General features: G+C 50.2%; 1 protein-coding gene across 2 annotated transcripts in view; it reads left to right on the top strand.

Moving 5' to 3' along the window:
• LOC118017927 (stimulated by retinoic acid gene 6 protein-like) overlaps positions 1-16,686 on the top strand; it is a 59,828-nt gene that overhangs the window by 698 nt on the left and 42,444 nt on the right. The window contains exons 1-2 of one of the 2 annotated variants that reach the window (XM_035016263.1): positions 6,710-6,856; positions 9,778-9,919. The exons of the other annotated variant lie outside the window; for it this stretch is intronic. Coding sequence (XP_034872154.1) covers positions 9,879-9,919 — 41 coding nt within the window. The 5' untranslated portion in view covers positions 6,710-6,856; positions 9,778-9,878. Of the gene's footprint in view, positions 1-6,709; positions 6,857-9,777; positions 9,920-16,686 lie in introns of those variants that run through there. 2 annotated transcript variants of the gene reach the window in all.

Below are 16,686 nucleotides of genomic sequence, written 5' to 3'. Positions count from 1 at the left end.
GCACTTGGTTTTTCCATTTATGGTATTTCCTATAGTTTCCCTACCTCTTATCATTTCTGAAATCCGACTTGTACAAACAATGGAGCATTGTTTGTTTTTCTCCCCTGAATGCTACTGAAGCCATGGTTTATTTCTCAGTCAAAACTGACTTTGGTTGTGATGAGATCTGGCGATCTGTTTTGGATTGGCCTCAGACTTTTAAACTTTGCACAGCGTTTAATTGCAGAAAAACTGCAATCATTTAGCCAGTTGTTTTGAGTCCTTTTGTTAGTACAAGTAGCGCTGTGATGAATGTCCTGACGCACATCTGCGGTTAGTGGGGAGTGGGTGTTGGAAAGACATGGTAGCATGTAGTCAGTTATTTATGCATGTGGCCCCTGCCAGCAATCAGGCTCTGTGTATCCTATCCCTGGCCCAGCCCTGGCAGGGGACCCACACGGGAACCTCCAGGGGTTCCTGATTGCTGGAGTTGGATGTGTGGCCAAGTGAAGGCATGGGATGGGAGGGACTTGCTGACCCAGCTGTATGGATGGCTTTTCCTGCTCACCCCTTAACTCTCATTTGCCCTGGGGAGTTTTCTTCCTTTTCTGATTCCTTAGAGATGGAGAAGCTTCTTGGATTGGTGTCCATTTCCTTTAATGGAAGTAGCCCAATGAACTCTGGTTCCCAGAGTGCCAGTTAACACCGTGGGCAACATCTGTCGGCCCCTTAAGATTATAGGGGGAAAAAAAAAGATGAGTTCTCCTGGCAGGGAAGGGGGATGAGGCACCTCTGTTGTCTGATAGGTAGTGAGTTCCCATGATGTTCTACCTCCTCTGCTCACTGCTGGCACACATGGGAGGCTAGCTTATACAGCACTTAGGGTGGGCGCATGCACTCAGCAGCTCTTGAAGTGGGTAAATGTCCCAGTCTGAGGAGGTAAGGTGAGGAGAGGTTTCTCCATAAACGCGCCAGAGTCTTGAATCTCAAGCTTAAAAGTCAGGCCATTCATAGAAGGCCCTAATCCAGTCTGAGAGAAAACAAAATCCCTGACTCCAGGTCTCTGGTGGAACGTTCCAGAGTGGAGAGAGGGGTGGGTTTTCATGCATGAGGGGTGGTAGTTATGGAGGGACAGATTTCAATTAAATACTGCATAAGAGGGAACATTGCAAGATACGGAGCTCTGTAAAGATGGAAATTTAGATGCTGAGCAGCCAAGATATGATAGAAGCTTTACCCTCTTGCTGTAAACAACTATAAAACCCACACAAATTAATACAACAACCGTGTGTAGGTACTGGATTTGGAATGGGGATATTTGGGTGGACTCAGGTGAAGCAGATGAAGTTGAGAATCTTGAGCCTCTGAGTTATTCTGAGCTTCCCCCACCCCCAGTGGAAGCAGTTTACAGATTATGTCTGAGAGGATTCACTTTCCCTTGTTTAAGGACCCTGCTAAGGGCTGTTCCCTTGCAAGGCATACCTTTTCTCTTCAAGACCCACCCCACCTGCCTCTTGTTGCCACTGGACTCACAACCGGCCTTAGAGTTCCATATACTTGAGCAGGGCAAGTACAAAGTCTAATCTGAGAAAATATAGCTTCTATACCACGAGAATGTCAAGATTTTGCTAAATTACATTGCAGCAGCTTGGGGATTACGTGCAAGAATGGATTCTAAGGATGGAAGACCAAAGAGAACAGAATATAACTTTTTATTGAGTTGATATGAGTGTACTTACCTGAGATTCGTGTGTTGGTTTTCAATGTGTTGGTTTGCGTAGCTGGAAGTGCCTGCACTTTACTTAGCTGTTTAAGTGAAACTGAGGCTTAATGATTATCCGCATTTAGTTAATTCCAGATGCCAGTACTTCCCTAGTGTGTTGCAAAGGAAGAAATAAAAAAGCTTAGGAGTAGGGGCGCTTGGGTGGCTCAGTTGTTAAGCGTCTGCCTTCGGCTCAGGTCATGATCCCAAGGTCCTGGGATCGAGCCCCACGTCGGGCTCCCTGCTCAACGGGGAGCCTGCTTTCCCCCCTGCTTGTGCTCTCTCTCTCTCTGCCAAATAAATAAATAAATTCTAAAAAAAGGCTTAGGGGAGATGTTGAAATAGATTTATTATGGACAGCCTGCACAGCCAACCACCCACTACATTCCCCACGGGGGTCCAGAGGCCATCTCCTTCCCTGTGACACTGGGAACTTCATTAGCGAGGGGAGCACTGCTATCCCTGAAAAGCTCTGTGGGTGCTCTCCCGTGTTGGCCACATACGATGATGAGAGCTGCCCCCATTGAAAGGAGCGCCCTGAGTCCTCTGGGGATGGTGAGATTGCAGAAGACCAGAGGCCAAGTGGTAGCACTTAGCTGCCAAAGATGTAGCAGGGTGTAGTTACCATGACAGACAGTAGGATGGAGTGTACCTCCTAGTTTTGACTCACAGGGGTCTTTGGCATTGTCTGGTTGTCCTAATGTCCCTAGGAATGAAATAGTGAGCATCCTACTAAAATGTTACTTGCTGTGTACAATGGAGAAAAACTCCAGGTCTGGTGTCCAAAAGTTGATTTGAATCACCAGGTTCTCTTATCCAATTTTCAGACTTAATTAGGAGAGGCCAGGTCCCCTTAAAGAAGGATGTTAAACAGATTCTATAAATCCTCCTCTAAGGCCTTCCCAGAAGGACCTCTGACCCTTTACTAGAGTGGCTCACTGTAGCCCACAGTTAAAGGGGGGCTTGCAGCGCTCAGGGCCCACGATCAGATCACAGTGAACCATGGGGCCCCTGGGTGGCGCCGTCAGTTAAGCATCTGACTCTTGATTTCAGCTCAGGTCATGATCTTGGGGTTGTGAGATCGAGTCCCGTGTCAGGCTCCACATTTAGCAGGGAGTCAGCTTGGGATTCTCTCTGTCCCTCTCCCTCTGCCCTTCCCCCTGCTCTCTCTCTCTGTCAAATAAATAAATAAATAAATCTTTATCAAAAAATTCGCAGTGAATATACACATTTGGCAACTGGCAGAATCCCAACATCAGTTCGGTGACACATGGAGGAAGGGCTATTGTAAGAGGCAGGGTCACGTGGAAGCCCCTGGAACTTTCCTTTTTTACCAGGAGAGTTATCAGCTGCCATCAGTTTCCTCATAAATAATTGAAAGAGCAGTCACCTTGCCGTGGAGACGATTCATTTTCTTAGAAGGCAGCCTAGCCTAGTTTCACTTGAGGAAAGCATTTGCCTCCCTTTAACATGCCCTTGGCTCTACTCCTTTCCAAGTAACAGTGTGTCATTATTGTGCCAAGGAGTATATGGTCTCTTCCTGAGCTGGTGTCAACATAAACGTGTACAGCTGACCCTCAAACAACACAGATTTCAGCTGTGCAGATCCACCTATAGGCAGATTTCTTTTTTAAAAAAAGATTTTATTTATTTGAGAGAGAGAGAGCGTGAGAGAGAGCACAAGCAGGGGGAGAGGCAGAGGGAGAAGCAGGCTTCCTGCGGAGCAGGGAGCCCGATGCGGGGCTCGATCCCAGGACCCCGAGATCATGACCTGAGCTGAAGGCAGATGCTTAACCGACTGAGCCACCCAGCCGCCCTGCAGATTTCTCTTATAGTACAGTCCCATAAATGTGTTTTCCTTGTGATTTTTCTTAATAACATTTTTTTTTTCTCTAGCTTACTTTATTGTAAGAATTCGGTATTCAATACATAGGACATATAAAATATGTACGGTCAACTGCATTATCGGTAAGGCTTCTGATCAACAGCATGCTATTAGCAGTTACGTTTCGGGGAGTCAAAAGTTGTGTGCAGATTTTCAGCGATGCAGATGGTCAGTGCTACCCCCTTCCACATTGTTCAAGGGTCAACTGTAGTTGTTTTTTTTTCTTATTCTCAGGTGTCTCTCTGTTGGAGGGGAGATGGTTCTCTGTTCAGCTTGCTCCATCACGTCCCTAATTTGTAGATTCATTGATTCATTCTTCATTCAGCAAAGCTCTCGGAGGGCCTGATACTGCTTACCAGGCCTGTGCAGGGCACCAGGGGGTTAGATGAGTAAGCCAGGCGCTGTGTGCACAAGAGGGTGGCCTCAGGAAGGCAGATTGGAAGCAATTTCAGTGCAATAAACGTGACTACAGAAAAGTGCTGGGGGAAAAGAGTCCACCTTCTGAAAAAGTGCTCTCTAAACTGATCTTTGAGGAGTCAGTAGGTGCTAGGAAACATGGAATCCAGGCCTGAGCCCCATAGCTCGGGTCTGTGTTGCTGTCTGACAGACTGACACCTTAAAGGTGGGGAGGAAAGGGATAGTACATACGCACCGGGGAGCCAGAGGATAAGTCTTTGAGGAAAGTCCCTGGTTCTGTTTTTCCCTTCAGCATCTTTCCCAGCGCTTCCACCAAATGCAAGGTTTGTGTGGCGGCCACCTGTGCACACTGCCACCTTGTGGACAATGTAGGGATTACAGATCTAGAAATGACCTTGTTCCTCATTCATTAGTTCAGTCATTCCTGATAATTCGAATGAACCAACGTGCTGGCACGAAGCACTCTCGGTTAGGAGATGAGAACAGAAATGGGTACAGATAATCACTGTGTGCTCAGAGGTATGAGTCTGTCTGAAGCCATGGGGTTCTTGAAGGAAATCAGGGAAGGCTTCACGGAGGTGACATCCAAGTGGGGTCAGGTAAGGAGAAAGGGTCTTTAGGGACCACCTCCAACATCCTCACTTTACAGAGGGTGAGAATGGGAAGAATGGGAAGAAACTTGCTCAAAGTTGCAGAGCCCTGCAGGGCAGAGCTGAGGGAAGGACCCAGGCCTCTGGGTGTCCCAGCACGGAACTCCTTTTCCAGTACGTGGTTGGCCTTCGGTTTAAATGGGTCCCCCTCCTGGTGCTCCAGAAATGGCCTTTGCAGGGTCAGATCTGCTGCTCCGGTCTGTCCCTGCGCAACCCCAACCCAGCAATTTGTCCCAGTCTCCCTTCTGGTGTGGTAATCTCATTCTGTGCATTCCATCTGTGAGCAATTGCAAAGCACCAAACCCTCCCCAGGGAGGACACTGTGCCTAAGCCAGGATCTTGGCCCAACATGGGATGAGGGCCCAAGGTGTGTCCCTAGAATACCAGGATCTTGGCCTAACATGGGATGAGGGCCCAAGGTATGTCCCTAGAATACCAGGATCTTGGCCTAACATGGGATGAGGGCCCAAGGTGTGTCCCTAGAATACCTATCCTCGGGGACTGGCATACTTCTTGGCATACAGGTACTTTGTAAATATTTGTGACAAGAACGAATGGGTGAGGGCAGGGGAAGTGGATGGCGCCTGAGAGGTGAGTCCAGATCTCCTGCTGACTTACCCAGAGTTGTGTCTAGTCTGGGAAGATAAACGGGGACGGGGCCCCATTGAGTTTGTCTTCATTCTGCCAGCAGGGGGAGCCAGGCTTATTTGTGTAGAGAGGGGGCAGGATTGGAATATAGGTTCGTTTCATTCTTTTTTGAAGTGAGAAAAATTGTCTCTAGTTAAGGGGCATACCTGCTCCAGAAAGCTGTCATTGCTACCTAGTAAAGAAATTGCACTAGATCATCTGGATATCTGGGTTCTTTTGTTTCTGAATTTAATAATTAAACCAGCCATATGTCTTTGGAATAAACAGAGGCTGTCCTGTGATAAGCTCCCAATGCTCAAGAAAGAAGCAGGGTCTTTGTGATGCACTGCTGAATTCGCTTCTGGCCTGTCACCAAACTCTGAACCCTGCTAAATACCCACCTGCAAGACAGTAAGCCTGCCTAGCCTGGGTTCTGGTGTAGTTATTCATCTCTTTCCTCACTCTCTCATTGCACAGCTCCTGGAAAGAGGTCTCTAGCGGAGTGCTATGGGGCTCTATTCAGTGCTTTTATTGGTTGTGTAGATGAACTCAGCACAAGTATTCAAATGTCTCACAACTTCAGAAAGGATTAATGTGCATTGGATAGAAGAAGCAAATTTCAGAACGGTTTGCATAAGTTAGAATGGTAGAGAGAAATCAAATGTTGAAATGTTCTACAAATGCACATCAAGTTCTTTGTTTAGATTCAACACTAAAGTGAGAAAGCTTGAAAGAGAGAAAATGAAGTCTATCACATAGGGCTGCCTCCAGGTTCAGAGGGGCCATGTCTGGAGCATCGTAGCCACTCAGGAACGGGTCCTTATTACTGTGGATGAAATTTTGCTGAACTCGAGCATTTTAGGTCAGGCAATTTAGCTTTCTTCCCACTTTAAGGTGGCTGCCTTCCCAGCCTCCCCAGGGCAGTCGGTGGCAATTCAACAATTACCTTTCCTGAATGGTGTGAAGAGAGGAATTGTAGAATTGAGGGAAACCACCATTATAATCCAAGAATTTAAAATAGCCGTTTGAAGCCTGGGCAATGGAGTCAGGAAGCACCTGGCAGATGGAACCTCCCGGAAGAGATAGCATCTCCACGTGTCTGGAGGGAGAAGAGCTTTGCAGTTATTTTCTCTGAACTGTGTAGCCTGGATGCACCAAGAACTGCTTCTTCCAGGGAAGGAGAGGGCCTGGTTTTGGAGGAAACACATTTACAGTGTTTCTTTGTTTCCAGACAGCCAGTAACAGAGTCACATTGGACCTGATCCTCCTATGTCTCTTTCTCATTTTCCATTCGTCATTTTCAGTTTTGAGAATAAGCATTTACAAGGCCTCCCCTGTATTCCAGACGCTGAGTTGAACCGGATCTGGTCGTGGCTTCCAAGTCACCGTGATCTACGAGGGGAGCTGGGACTTAGACATGACAAACTGGGATGTGACTGTCTACTCCATTGGTACCCAGCAGAGAGTGGGCGCCCCCCAAATGGCTAATGTTCATCGAGTGCTTCCTGTGTGTCGGGCACCCTCCTAAAACACTTCGTGCGTATTGGCTCATTTCAACCTCAGGTGACCATGTAGCACGTACACCTTATCTCAGATTAAACCGAAGATCAGAGAGGGTAGCAGTGATTTGGTCAAAATTAGACAGCTAGTTCACAGTGGAGTAGGCCCCAAAGTCCACACACCGAACCACTGCCCCAGACTGCTTCTCCATACATATGTGTCACGGAGCACATAAAGAAGGCCTAATACATGCCATGAGAGATTCAGGCCATGCCAGGAGAAGCAAGATTACACCGTAGTGGCCCGGAGACACTTCATGCCAGATATTATGTAGGACTTGCTGAACAAGAACAGGGGTGATAAGCAGAAGGGGGAGAAGCTGTTCTTTGTAGGAGTAAAGGGATCAAACACAAATGGCCTGAATCTGGCAGTTATGGTTCTGTTAGCTGCCCGTGGGGCCCTCTCCTGCTCCACCAGCGCTGATTGGACCAGGGGTGTTACGGACTGAATTATGTCCCCCGGCAAACACATACCTTGAAGCCCTAACCGCGGGTGTTTTAGGCTGTGGCTGTATTTGGAGACAGGCCTTCTAAAGAAATAGTTAAGTTAAAATGAGGCCATCAGGGTGGACTCCAATCCAATCTGATTCATGTCCTCCTAAGAAGGGGAGATTAAGACACACACAGAGAGAGAAACACACACCGGGGATGCACATGCGCAGTGGGGAGGCCGCGTGGAGACACTGAGGGGGCACTGCTCTGCAAGCCCAAGGGAGGAGCCTCAGTAGAAACCAGCCCTGCTCACACCTTGATCTTGGACTTCCAGCTTCCAGAACTGAGAAAGAACAAATTCTGTTGTTTAAGCCCCCGCTGTACGTGGTATTTGGTATTTGGAATGGCCGCCCTAGCAAAGTAAGACAAGGGCTGTATGACTGAGCCCAAGACAGAAGAACGAAGACTGACCTATGACCTGTGCACCTGTAAAGATAAACCGGGACAGAGCTTTGCTCTTAGCAGTTAGAACTGCGGGAACCCTGCAGAGGAGGGGGTGAACTGTGGGGGGAGAAGCTGAAAGGATACTCGTCAGGACAGTGCTGAGTCGAAGCCATGAGAGAGCAGAAACTATAAAAAAGCAAAGGGACTCACCATAGAGAGACTGAAGCAAAAGAATACCCAAAGAGAGAGAGACAAGAGAATGAGCGAGCCCTCGGCCACGGGGGTGGAGGAACCATTCCCAAGAGCAGTTTGAGTTTCCAGCGCCTTCGCAGGCTGGGCCCCAGGCCCTGCGGGGGAGTCATAGGAAACCCCGTTAACCCCAGGCACTTGGAGTGCGTGCCTGTTCCTTGCTCCCTGAAGATCCAGAGGAGCCTGGAAGCAGCGTCTGTCTCCCAGTGTTGCTGCAGGGGCCCCAGCTCCTTCCCTGTTGTGGCTGCACCATTGTGATGCAGCCTCCAGGCTGGCAGGAGGGAAAGGAGGAAGCGCGCGCCCCCCACACACAGGTGAAGGGGTTCGTGAGAAGGGCCGGTGGCAGAGCGAATGGAGTGAGAGCAGGGGAGGGGAGCCTGGTGCTGCTGTCGCCTGGCCGAGCTGCTGAGGCGGGCGGTGACCCGACAGACAGGGATGCCCGGGGTCTCGTTCCCATTCGGCCTGGAAGACCTTTTGGAATCCGTGGCCATGGTGGTGCCCGGGAAATCTTAACTGGTTCTCAGCAGCAAGAGAGGAGTGTTCGGGCCTGATCAGGACGCACTACTCCTCAGGTCCCCGCGTCTGTCTGTGTGTTATTTGGTTCTCCGCTGACGAGCGCTCGGCTCTTGCTCTGTGTCTCGAGGCCAGCCTCCCGAGATAGGTGGTCTGCGGGGCAGAGCGTCCATCACAGATAATGGGTTGACGTAGTTTAGGACCGGCTGTCTTGGGCCGGGCATTTGGTCCCATCAGTGGTCCCCTGGGGCAGAGTCCTGTGGCATCAGGGTGGCTGCTCACGTCCCTGGCACCGCTCCGCGGGCACGGCGGGCTTTCTGAGGCTTGGCCAGTCCTATTAGTACACGTCCCTTCCCTAAACCTTAGTTTTCTTACCCTTAGCATAAAGGACTTGGGCCGCATGATGCTTACGGGTCCTCCACATTCTGTGCCGCGTCTGCTGGGGCAACATTCTCTGTAAAAAGAGGCCCGCGCTTGACTGGCTTAGGACAGAACTTTATTTCTTGCTCACAGACTAGTGTGTGAGAGGACAGTTGGTGCAGAGAACAGATTCCCCTACAGAGTGATTCAGGGACCCAGGCTCCCCCCATCCCATTTCTTTAGGGCCTTGGAGTCCTAAGCCAGCAGATGGGGAAGGGGAAGGTGGAAAAGACACACTTGCTTCTTAACTGTCTTGGCCCAGAAGTAACCCCTGTCACCTCTGCTCACATTCATTGGTGAGCCTCAGCCCCAAGTCTGTTCCTAGAGGCCAGGGCCTGATCCTTCCTAGCAGCATCCTCACTTTATGGAAAGGGATCAGGAATCCTGGTGGACAGCTAGCCGGTTCTGCTGTGTGGGTGGGGTTCAGTTTTGAGCTTGTCTCCAGCCTCTTCTCCTGGCAATGGGTGGCCTTCTCCAAAAAGAATCTTGAGGCCGGTGGTCTTAGTTTCCTAGTTTATTGCCTTGAGGCAGAGTCCTACTTTATTGCCTATAAAAATTTTTATAGCTAGCCCAAGAGGCCTTAGCTGCCGGGCAAAGTTCTGATAGCTCAGGGGGCCCTGTGCCCATCCCAGGGGGCTAACACAGATAGCAAGTGTCCAGGAGAGAGGAACGAGGAGGTAGTTCCTGCTTTGCAAATGAGAAAGCAAAGGGGAAGAAGTGCAGAAAAATAGCCAGTTGTCTTCTGAAACAAGGAAGACGGCCACCTGCCCGCTTTCGATTCTCTGGTAAATATTTGACTGGATGTTTGCCTTTTCTCTGGGGTTTTTGGGTGCTGTGAAGAGAACTGGGCAGAACACCAGAATATCAGAAGCAGTCAATAACCAAGAGGCTGGAGAAGCTCGAAGCACAGCCCCGAGAAGCAGATTGTTCACTGGGGCCACATGCACCGCTTCCCCGCTGAGATGCTTTCCACAACCTCGAGGTGAGTTATTGGGGTCAGACTGAAAACGAGCCTGCTGGACAACTGCATGTTCTTGGCAACTGTCTTCTTTGATGTTGGCGACTCGTGGAAACTGGCAGAAAGGCATCAGGTTAGCTGACTTGTAGGAGGCTGGCTAGGTGGACAGGAACCACGGATGGGTTCCTGGGTCAGTGAACAGATTTCTGTTTATCTCCAGTTCGGAGCCAGAGTGGAATTGGAAGAGCCCAGGTATGGTGTTGGAGGAGCTGGGTTGGACTCCTGGCCCTTTAGTTTCTGGAAAATCTGAGTGCCTCAGTTTCCTCATTTATAAATCAGGTGTGATAACCCTGACCCACCTAACCCCCAGCTTTGGGAAGATCACATGAGGAGAGAATGTGAAGGGACTTTGAGACCTGACAGTCCGGTCCAAATGCCAGCCATTAAGAATTCTCACCCCAAATCATTGGAACTTAAATATTTCATCTTAAATGATCTAAGAACGGAAAAGACTAGCCCAAAATATGAGAGAAAGTAGAACTGTTACTTTCTGGTGTCCTAGTGTGTCTGGTTAGGTTGTCGAGGGGGTGCCGTGGAGGGTGAGAGGCAGGAGAGGAGTCGTGGACAGACAGACATGCCGGGGGTCACTTGGGAAAGCAGATACAGGCTTCCCCACTGTCCGCTACGAAACCTTTCAGAAGCCAGAATGCTATAAAGCCATTATGTGGAAGAACTTTTGAGTGCTCCCAGACCCCAAAATAACTGTTCTCAGGCTTTTCTGTTACCCTAAGACACATCTTGCTAACAGATGCACAAACTAAATGGAGATAAAGCACCAGGGCTCACGGACGCAGTTCAAAGCGCTGGTGGCTTGGTGGACATGTGTCTCCTGGGGTGTCTCCTGGGGAAGGGGTGTGACGGGGGTCCCTCTCACTCCCAGGGTCCCTGCTGCTTCTCTCCCGGCTTGCTGTGAAACAAACGCTGGACACTTTTTGCTTTTGGCCTTTTTTCGTAAAGGGGAAACTCCCCCGTGGATTTCTTTTGGCTAGTGGAACCAGGGACTCATGTAGGGCTTCTGTAAAAGGGAAGTGGCGTAATGTGAACTTTGGAAAAGCGGGGACGTAGCTGTCCCTGGAGCCCCAGGCACGGGGAGTGAGGGTGGGAGCCTGAGGGCAGGAGCCTGAGGACAGGGGGTGGAGAAGGACGTGGGGCAGGAAACAGACTGGAGGGTGGCCTGGAGGACAGGTGGACAGGGAGGGGAGTCAGCGGAGTGCTGGGGGACAGGAACCAGGAAGCCGGAGGGCATCCGTCTCTTTCTCCTCTGTCCTGCTGGGCTCCTTGGGCTGAGAGGGAGCAGGGTGGTGTGGTTGGAGGTGGACTTCAGGAAGGCCCCCCTGGTCACAGGGTAGAGGACGGACGGTGTGGGGGGCAGTGCAGGAGGCGTGAGATGTGGCAGGAATTCTACCCTGAATCCAGGTGAGGGTGAGGGAGAGGGTAGCTTAGACTGAGGCTGGGGGTGGGGGGCAGAGACGTGTCTGGATTCAGCAGGGATTGGAGAGTCCACCTGACTGGGCTTGATCTGGGGGTATATTGGAGAGTGTGCCTCTGGGTCTCTGGCTTGGCCGAATGGGGGGACAGCGGTGCCATTCCTGACATGAGGACCCCTGAGGAGGAACAGGTTGGCAGGAGTGTTTGGTTGGGACACGCAGGACTGGAGTGCTGTGGGATATCCAAAATGAGATGACCAGGAGGCAGGCAATTGGCTGTATGGTCTGGACTTAGAGTAAAAGTCTGGACTGCACCCAGAGAACGTGACTCACCCCATGGGGCTGTTGTGCCCTCTGGGCCCCTGACATTCTTTTGAAGTCAGCCCCGTGTCCCCCACGGCCTCCAGGTGTCCCTCCCAGGACCTCCTCTTTATCATGGTCATGGCCCTGCACCCAGGCTGGCTAGTCAGGCCCTTCGCACAGGGCAGGCCTCAGGCCTGAGCGTGTTGTCCATTCCAGAAGAGTAGGCATCACTGTTTTCTCTGAGGACCCCTGACATGGAGCCATTATCAATGTCTTAGTGTAATTTTAAAGATTTTACTTATTTATTTGTCAGAGAGAGAGAGAGAGCACAAGCAGGGGGAGTGGCAGGCAGAGGGAGAGGGAGAAGCAGGCTCTCCACTGAGCAGGGAGCCCGATGCGGGGCTCGATCCCAGGACCCTCGGATCATGACCTGAGCTGAAGGCAGACGCTTAACCAACTGAGCCACCCAGGCATCCCGGGCCTTAGTGTAATTTTAATGTGTGAGTCTGTTTCCTGTTTAGAAAATAGAAGAAGTGTTCACATTCCAGCTCTCCCACTCACTAGCTGAGTGGGTTTGGGCATTTACTTCATCTCTCTAAAGCTTCAGTTTTCCCACCCATGAAGTGGGAATAGGAATCCATGCTGCACAGGTTGTGAAAGATTCAGTAAGATAATAACTTATCTTTATTCTCCTTTGCTTTCACCTCGCCCATTCCTTTGAGGTTTCTGCATAGCTAGGAATGGCCAGCCCGGGTGGGTGTGTATGGGGGTGTTTTCATCCATGTCTGGAAAGTTCAGAGAGGGTTACCATGAAAAAAATTGGTGATTGAAGAAGACAGAAGCCCATTTTTCTACTCCCAACCATTCCTAACTGTCCAATAAAGCAATGTACATTTTCATTTCTTCTCACTTAATAAGACAACAATAATAATAGGTAGCATTTATTGAAGGTTTATCATGTGCTAGACATCGGGCTGGCATTCAACCCATTCCACAGACAGGCAACTGAGGCTGCAGGAGGAGAAATGATTGACCCCAGGTTGCAAGGTATTTGATGCCAAATCCCAGGCTCTTCCCTCCAGACAGATCTGAGGTCCCACATGAGCATGAAAACACTCCATACATGCGCTCTAAAGGAGGTTACCGATCAGAGCTGACTATTTCTAGCTGAAAAGCAAGGGCAAAATGAATGGGAGTAGTCAAGGCAAAAGAGAAGGAAATGGATTTGGACACAGAGAAGACAGAAGCCCTGGGGCCACCTGTGTGGGTTTTATGATAGTCATGGACTTAATTTTATTTTGTTTAAACAATTTAAAGTCTTAAAATTGGAAGTGTACACATTTATACAGAAGAAGAGGGAATAGTATATCGAACCTGCCTATTCCCATCACCGAATCCCACAGCCAGTCTGGTTTCGTGGGCCCCCCCACCTGCTCCCCCGCTCTAGACAGCCTATCATTTCGTCATGCATCTCAGGTGTGAAGGAAGTTTGCTTCCCCCCATGGAACTCTTAAAGCTGTGCAGGAATGACCTGGTGCACAAGGTCAAAGCTTCACAAGCCCCTGTGCGTCTCCAGTCTTCATCCGAGAGCATTCAGACTGCCATGGCCACAGGCATGGAATATGACATCGAAGAGTCCTAAAATGTGACAGAAAGTTCTTTTTTTTTTAAATTTTTATTATGTTATATTAGTCACCATACAATACATCATTAGATTTTGATGTAGTGGTCCACGATTCATTGTTTGCAGATAACACCCAGTGCTCCCTGCAGCACATGCCCTCCTTAATACCCATCACCAGGCTAACCCATCCCTCCACCTCCCTCCCCTCTAAAACCCTCAGTTTGTTTCTCAGAGTCCATAGTCTCTCATGGTTCATCTCCCCCTCTAATTCCCCCCCTTCATTTTTCCCTTCCTTCTCCTAATGTCCTCCATGCTATCCCTTATGTTCCACAAATAAGTGAAACCATATGATAATTGACTTTCTCTGCTTGACTTATTTCACTTAGCATGATCTCCTCCAGTCCTATCCATGTTGATGTAAAAGTTGGGTATTCATCCTTTCTGATGGCTGAGTAATATATATATGGACCACATCTTCTTTATCCATTCATCTGTTGATGGACATCTTGGCTCTTTCCATAGTTTGTCTATTGTGGACATCACTGCTATAAACATTGGGGTGCACATACCCCTTCGGATCACTACATTTGTATCTTTGGGGTAAACACCCAGTAGTGCAATTGCTGGGTCGTAGGGTAGCTCTATTTTCAACTTTTTGAGGAACCTCCATACCGTTTTCCAGAGTAGCTGCACCAGCTTGCATTCCCACCAACAGTGTAGGAAGGTTCCCCTTTCTCCACATCCTCGCCAACATCTGTTGTTTCCTGACTTGTTAATTTTAGCCATTCTGACTGGTGTGAGGTGGTATCTCATTGAGGTTTTGATTTGGATTTCCCTGATGCTGAGCGATGTTGAGCATTTTTTCATGTGTCTGTTGGCCATTTGGATGTCTTCTTTGGAGAAATGTCTGTTCATGTCTTCTGACTGACAGAAACTTCTTCTTCTTCTTCTTTTTTTTTTTTTTTTTAAGATTTTATTTATTTATTTGAGAGAGAGAGAATGAGAGACAGAGAGCATGAGAGGGAGGAGGGTCAGAGGGAGAAGCAGACTCCCTGCCGAGCAGGGAGCCCGATGCGGGACTCGATCCCGGGACTCCAGGACCATGACCTGAGCTGAAGGCAGTCGCTTAACCAACTGAGCCACCCAGGCACCCCAAGACAGAAACTTCTTAAGTGACGGTCCACATTGCCAGGGTTTGAGTCCTGCTGGCTCAACCACTTACTAGCTGGGGAGGCTTGGACAAGCTTCCGGACCTTTCAGTGCCTCTGTTTCCTCATCTGAGAAATGGGGTGAATAGTGCCTCTGTCACAGGGCTGTCATGAGGACGAAGTTCGCTAATGTACAGCCCTAAAAGCATAGCTTGGTGCACAGTGGGCCCTCGAGAAATGTCAGCCGTCCCTCCACCCACTGAGGGAACGTTAGTGAGCGCCTGCTGGGGCCATATGCTGGGCCAGGAGCCGGGCTCATAGACATGAATAGACATGAAGGGTCTCAGCCCCCAGGGAGCTCCCCATCCAGTGGGGATGCGGACCCAGGAGGAGACACTTCCCAGCAATGGGCTGGCTGCGATGACAGTGGGCTGTGCCCCAAGCAGTTCAACCTTCTCGATTCACAAGTGACCAGACTGAGACATGTGGGTCCTCTGGGCCCGAGGAGCCACGGCACTCAGCAGCAGAGCTGGGTGGCCTCGAAGCAGTCGTTCCTGGCCAGTCCTCTTTACGTGAGGGTCTCAGAAGCCAGCGGCTCTGGAGGGCAGCGGGGCTCTTTTGGGCCCAGGTGCTGTGCTTTGGGCCCCCCTGCTAGCAGCATGGAAGTGGGAGGTGGGTCACGGGGCCAAGTGTGGGCGGCCGCTGTGGCTACAGGTTAACCAGGTGAAGGACTTCAGTCCACTGCATGGTCAGGGGGCCAAGGGCAGGGGCTTCCCTGCTACCCCCTGCCTAGCAGGAGGCCAGGGATGCCAGGCTGTGCCGTGCAGTGGATTGAGAAGGGCTCAAGGACAGACACTCCAAGGACAGAGGAGCAGACAGGGTCTGGGGTCTGAGGAGGTGGAAACATAGCCAGCAAGAGGACCTTTTCAGCCCAGCAGCAGGAAAATCCCTTTTCTTTGGTCAGAACCGTGCAAAAGCAAGAACAGGATGGAAAAGAACATCAGCTCTCATTGAGCATGAGGTGGGCACTTGACTCACTGTGTCTAATCGTCAGGATAGCCTGGAAGGAAGGCATTAGACCCACTTTCAGGATGAGGAGGAGTAAGGCCCAGAGAAGGCATGGCTCACCCACGGTCACAAAGTGGCTGAGTGGTGGGGCTGGGCTGGCTCTCAGGTCTGTCTGGCTTCAGTCCCTCCAGACCCCGCTGACTCGGTGAGATGGAAGGGTGGGCTTTGTGGGGGAGAGGATGCCCCTCTGCCGGAAGTGCCCAAAGGAGACATCTTGGCTGCTTGGGTATGGGTGTGGCGGGGAGGGTCCTAGAAGGCGTTCAAGCATCTGAAGGGGTTGGATTCCAGAGCCTTCTGGTGACTGGGTGGGAGTCTGTGGTTCCATGACTGGGTGGATGAGAGCATTTTCCGTCGGGGGTGGACAGGACACAGCTGTGCCACGTACAAGCCCACCACACCCAGTACTGCGTATTTCTCATTTTCCCTCTCCCCTCTTCCCCCTTCCTTCCTTCCTTTTTCATTCATTCATTCAGCACCCACTTGGATTTGTTATGTACCTTTCCGAAGTCAGAAGCTAGGTAGGAGTAGGGCTGAGATGGCAGATAGTTGGGGTTTAAAGCTGAGTGAAATGTTTCTTGCTTTGGAAAGGCCCAGGCTAAGAGTGAGAGCTCAGACCTGAAGAAGGCACCTGCAACAGGAGGTGATGAGTGCCAGGGAGCCACGTGGCTGAGGAGCTGCGGAGAGTCCTTTCCCAGGGGAGCGCCGAGGGACGGACTCTGGCACCAGGGAGATGAACCAGGGCCAGGAGGCTGGTTCAATGTCCCAAAGGGCAGGCTGATAAGGGCCTGAGCTAGAGTTTCCAGATGATCTCACCTGTAAGGCCTGGTGTTTGGGAACCCCTTGGTGCAAGGACAAATGCTTGTGGAGGGTGCCGTGAGTCAGAGGCCTTCAGGGATGGGGGGCCCCCTGCCCTCGTGATCACCTCCTAGTCAGGGTTTTTTTTTTTTTTTCAAGCAACTGATTGAGAAGCATTAATGGGCTGTAAAATTAATTTAGTGGTTATGACCAGCATTTTACAAAATAGAATGGGCCAGAACAAAATGAAGAGAATTAAATCAGATTAAAAATACTAGAGGACACCGTGCATATGAAGGGTATTTTGTTGTGAAAATTTGTTTTACGTGGGTACACACGCATACACACACCTGTGAACTGGGTCAT

The sequence above is a fragment of the Mirounga leonina genome, unplaced genomic scaffold, assembly GCF_011800145.1.
Source record: "Mirounga leonina isolate KUSES-001 unplaced genomic scaffold, KU_Mleo_1.0 Mir_170, whole genome shotgun sequence".
Classification (NCBI taxonomy): Eukaryota; Metazoa; Chordata; class Mammalia; order Carnivora; family Phocidae; genus Mirounga; species Mirounga leonina.
This window is presented reverse-complemented; position numbering and strand designations above follow the sequence as displayed.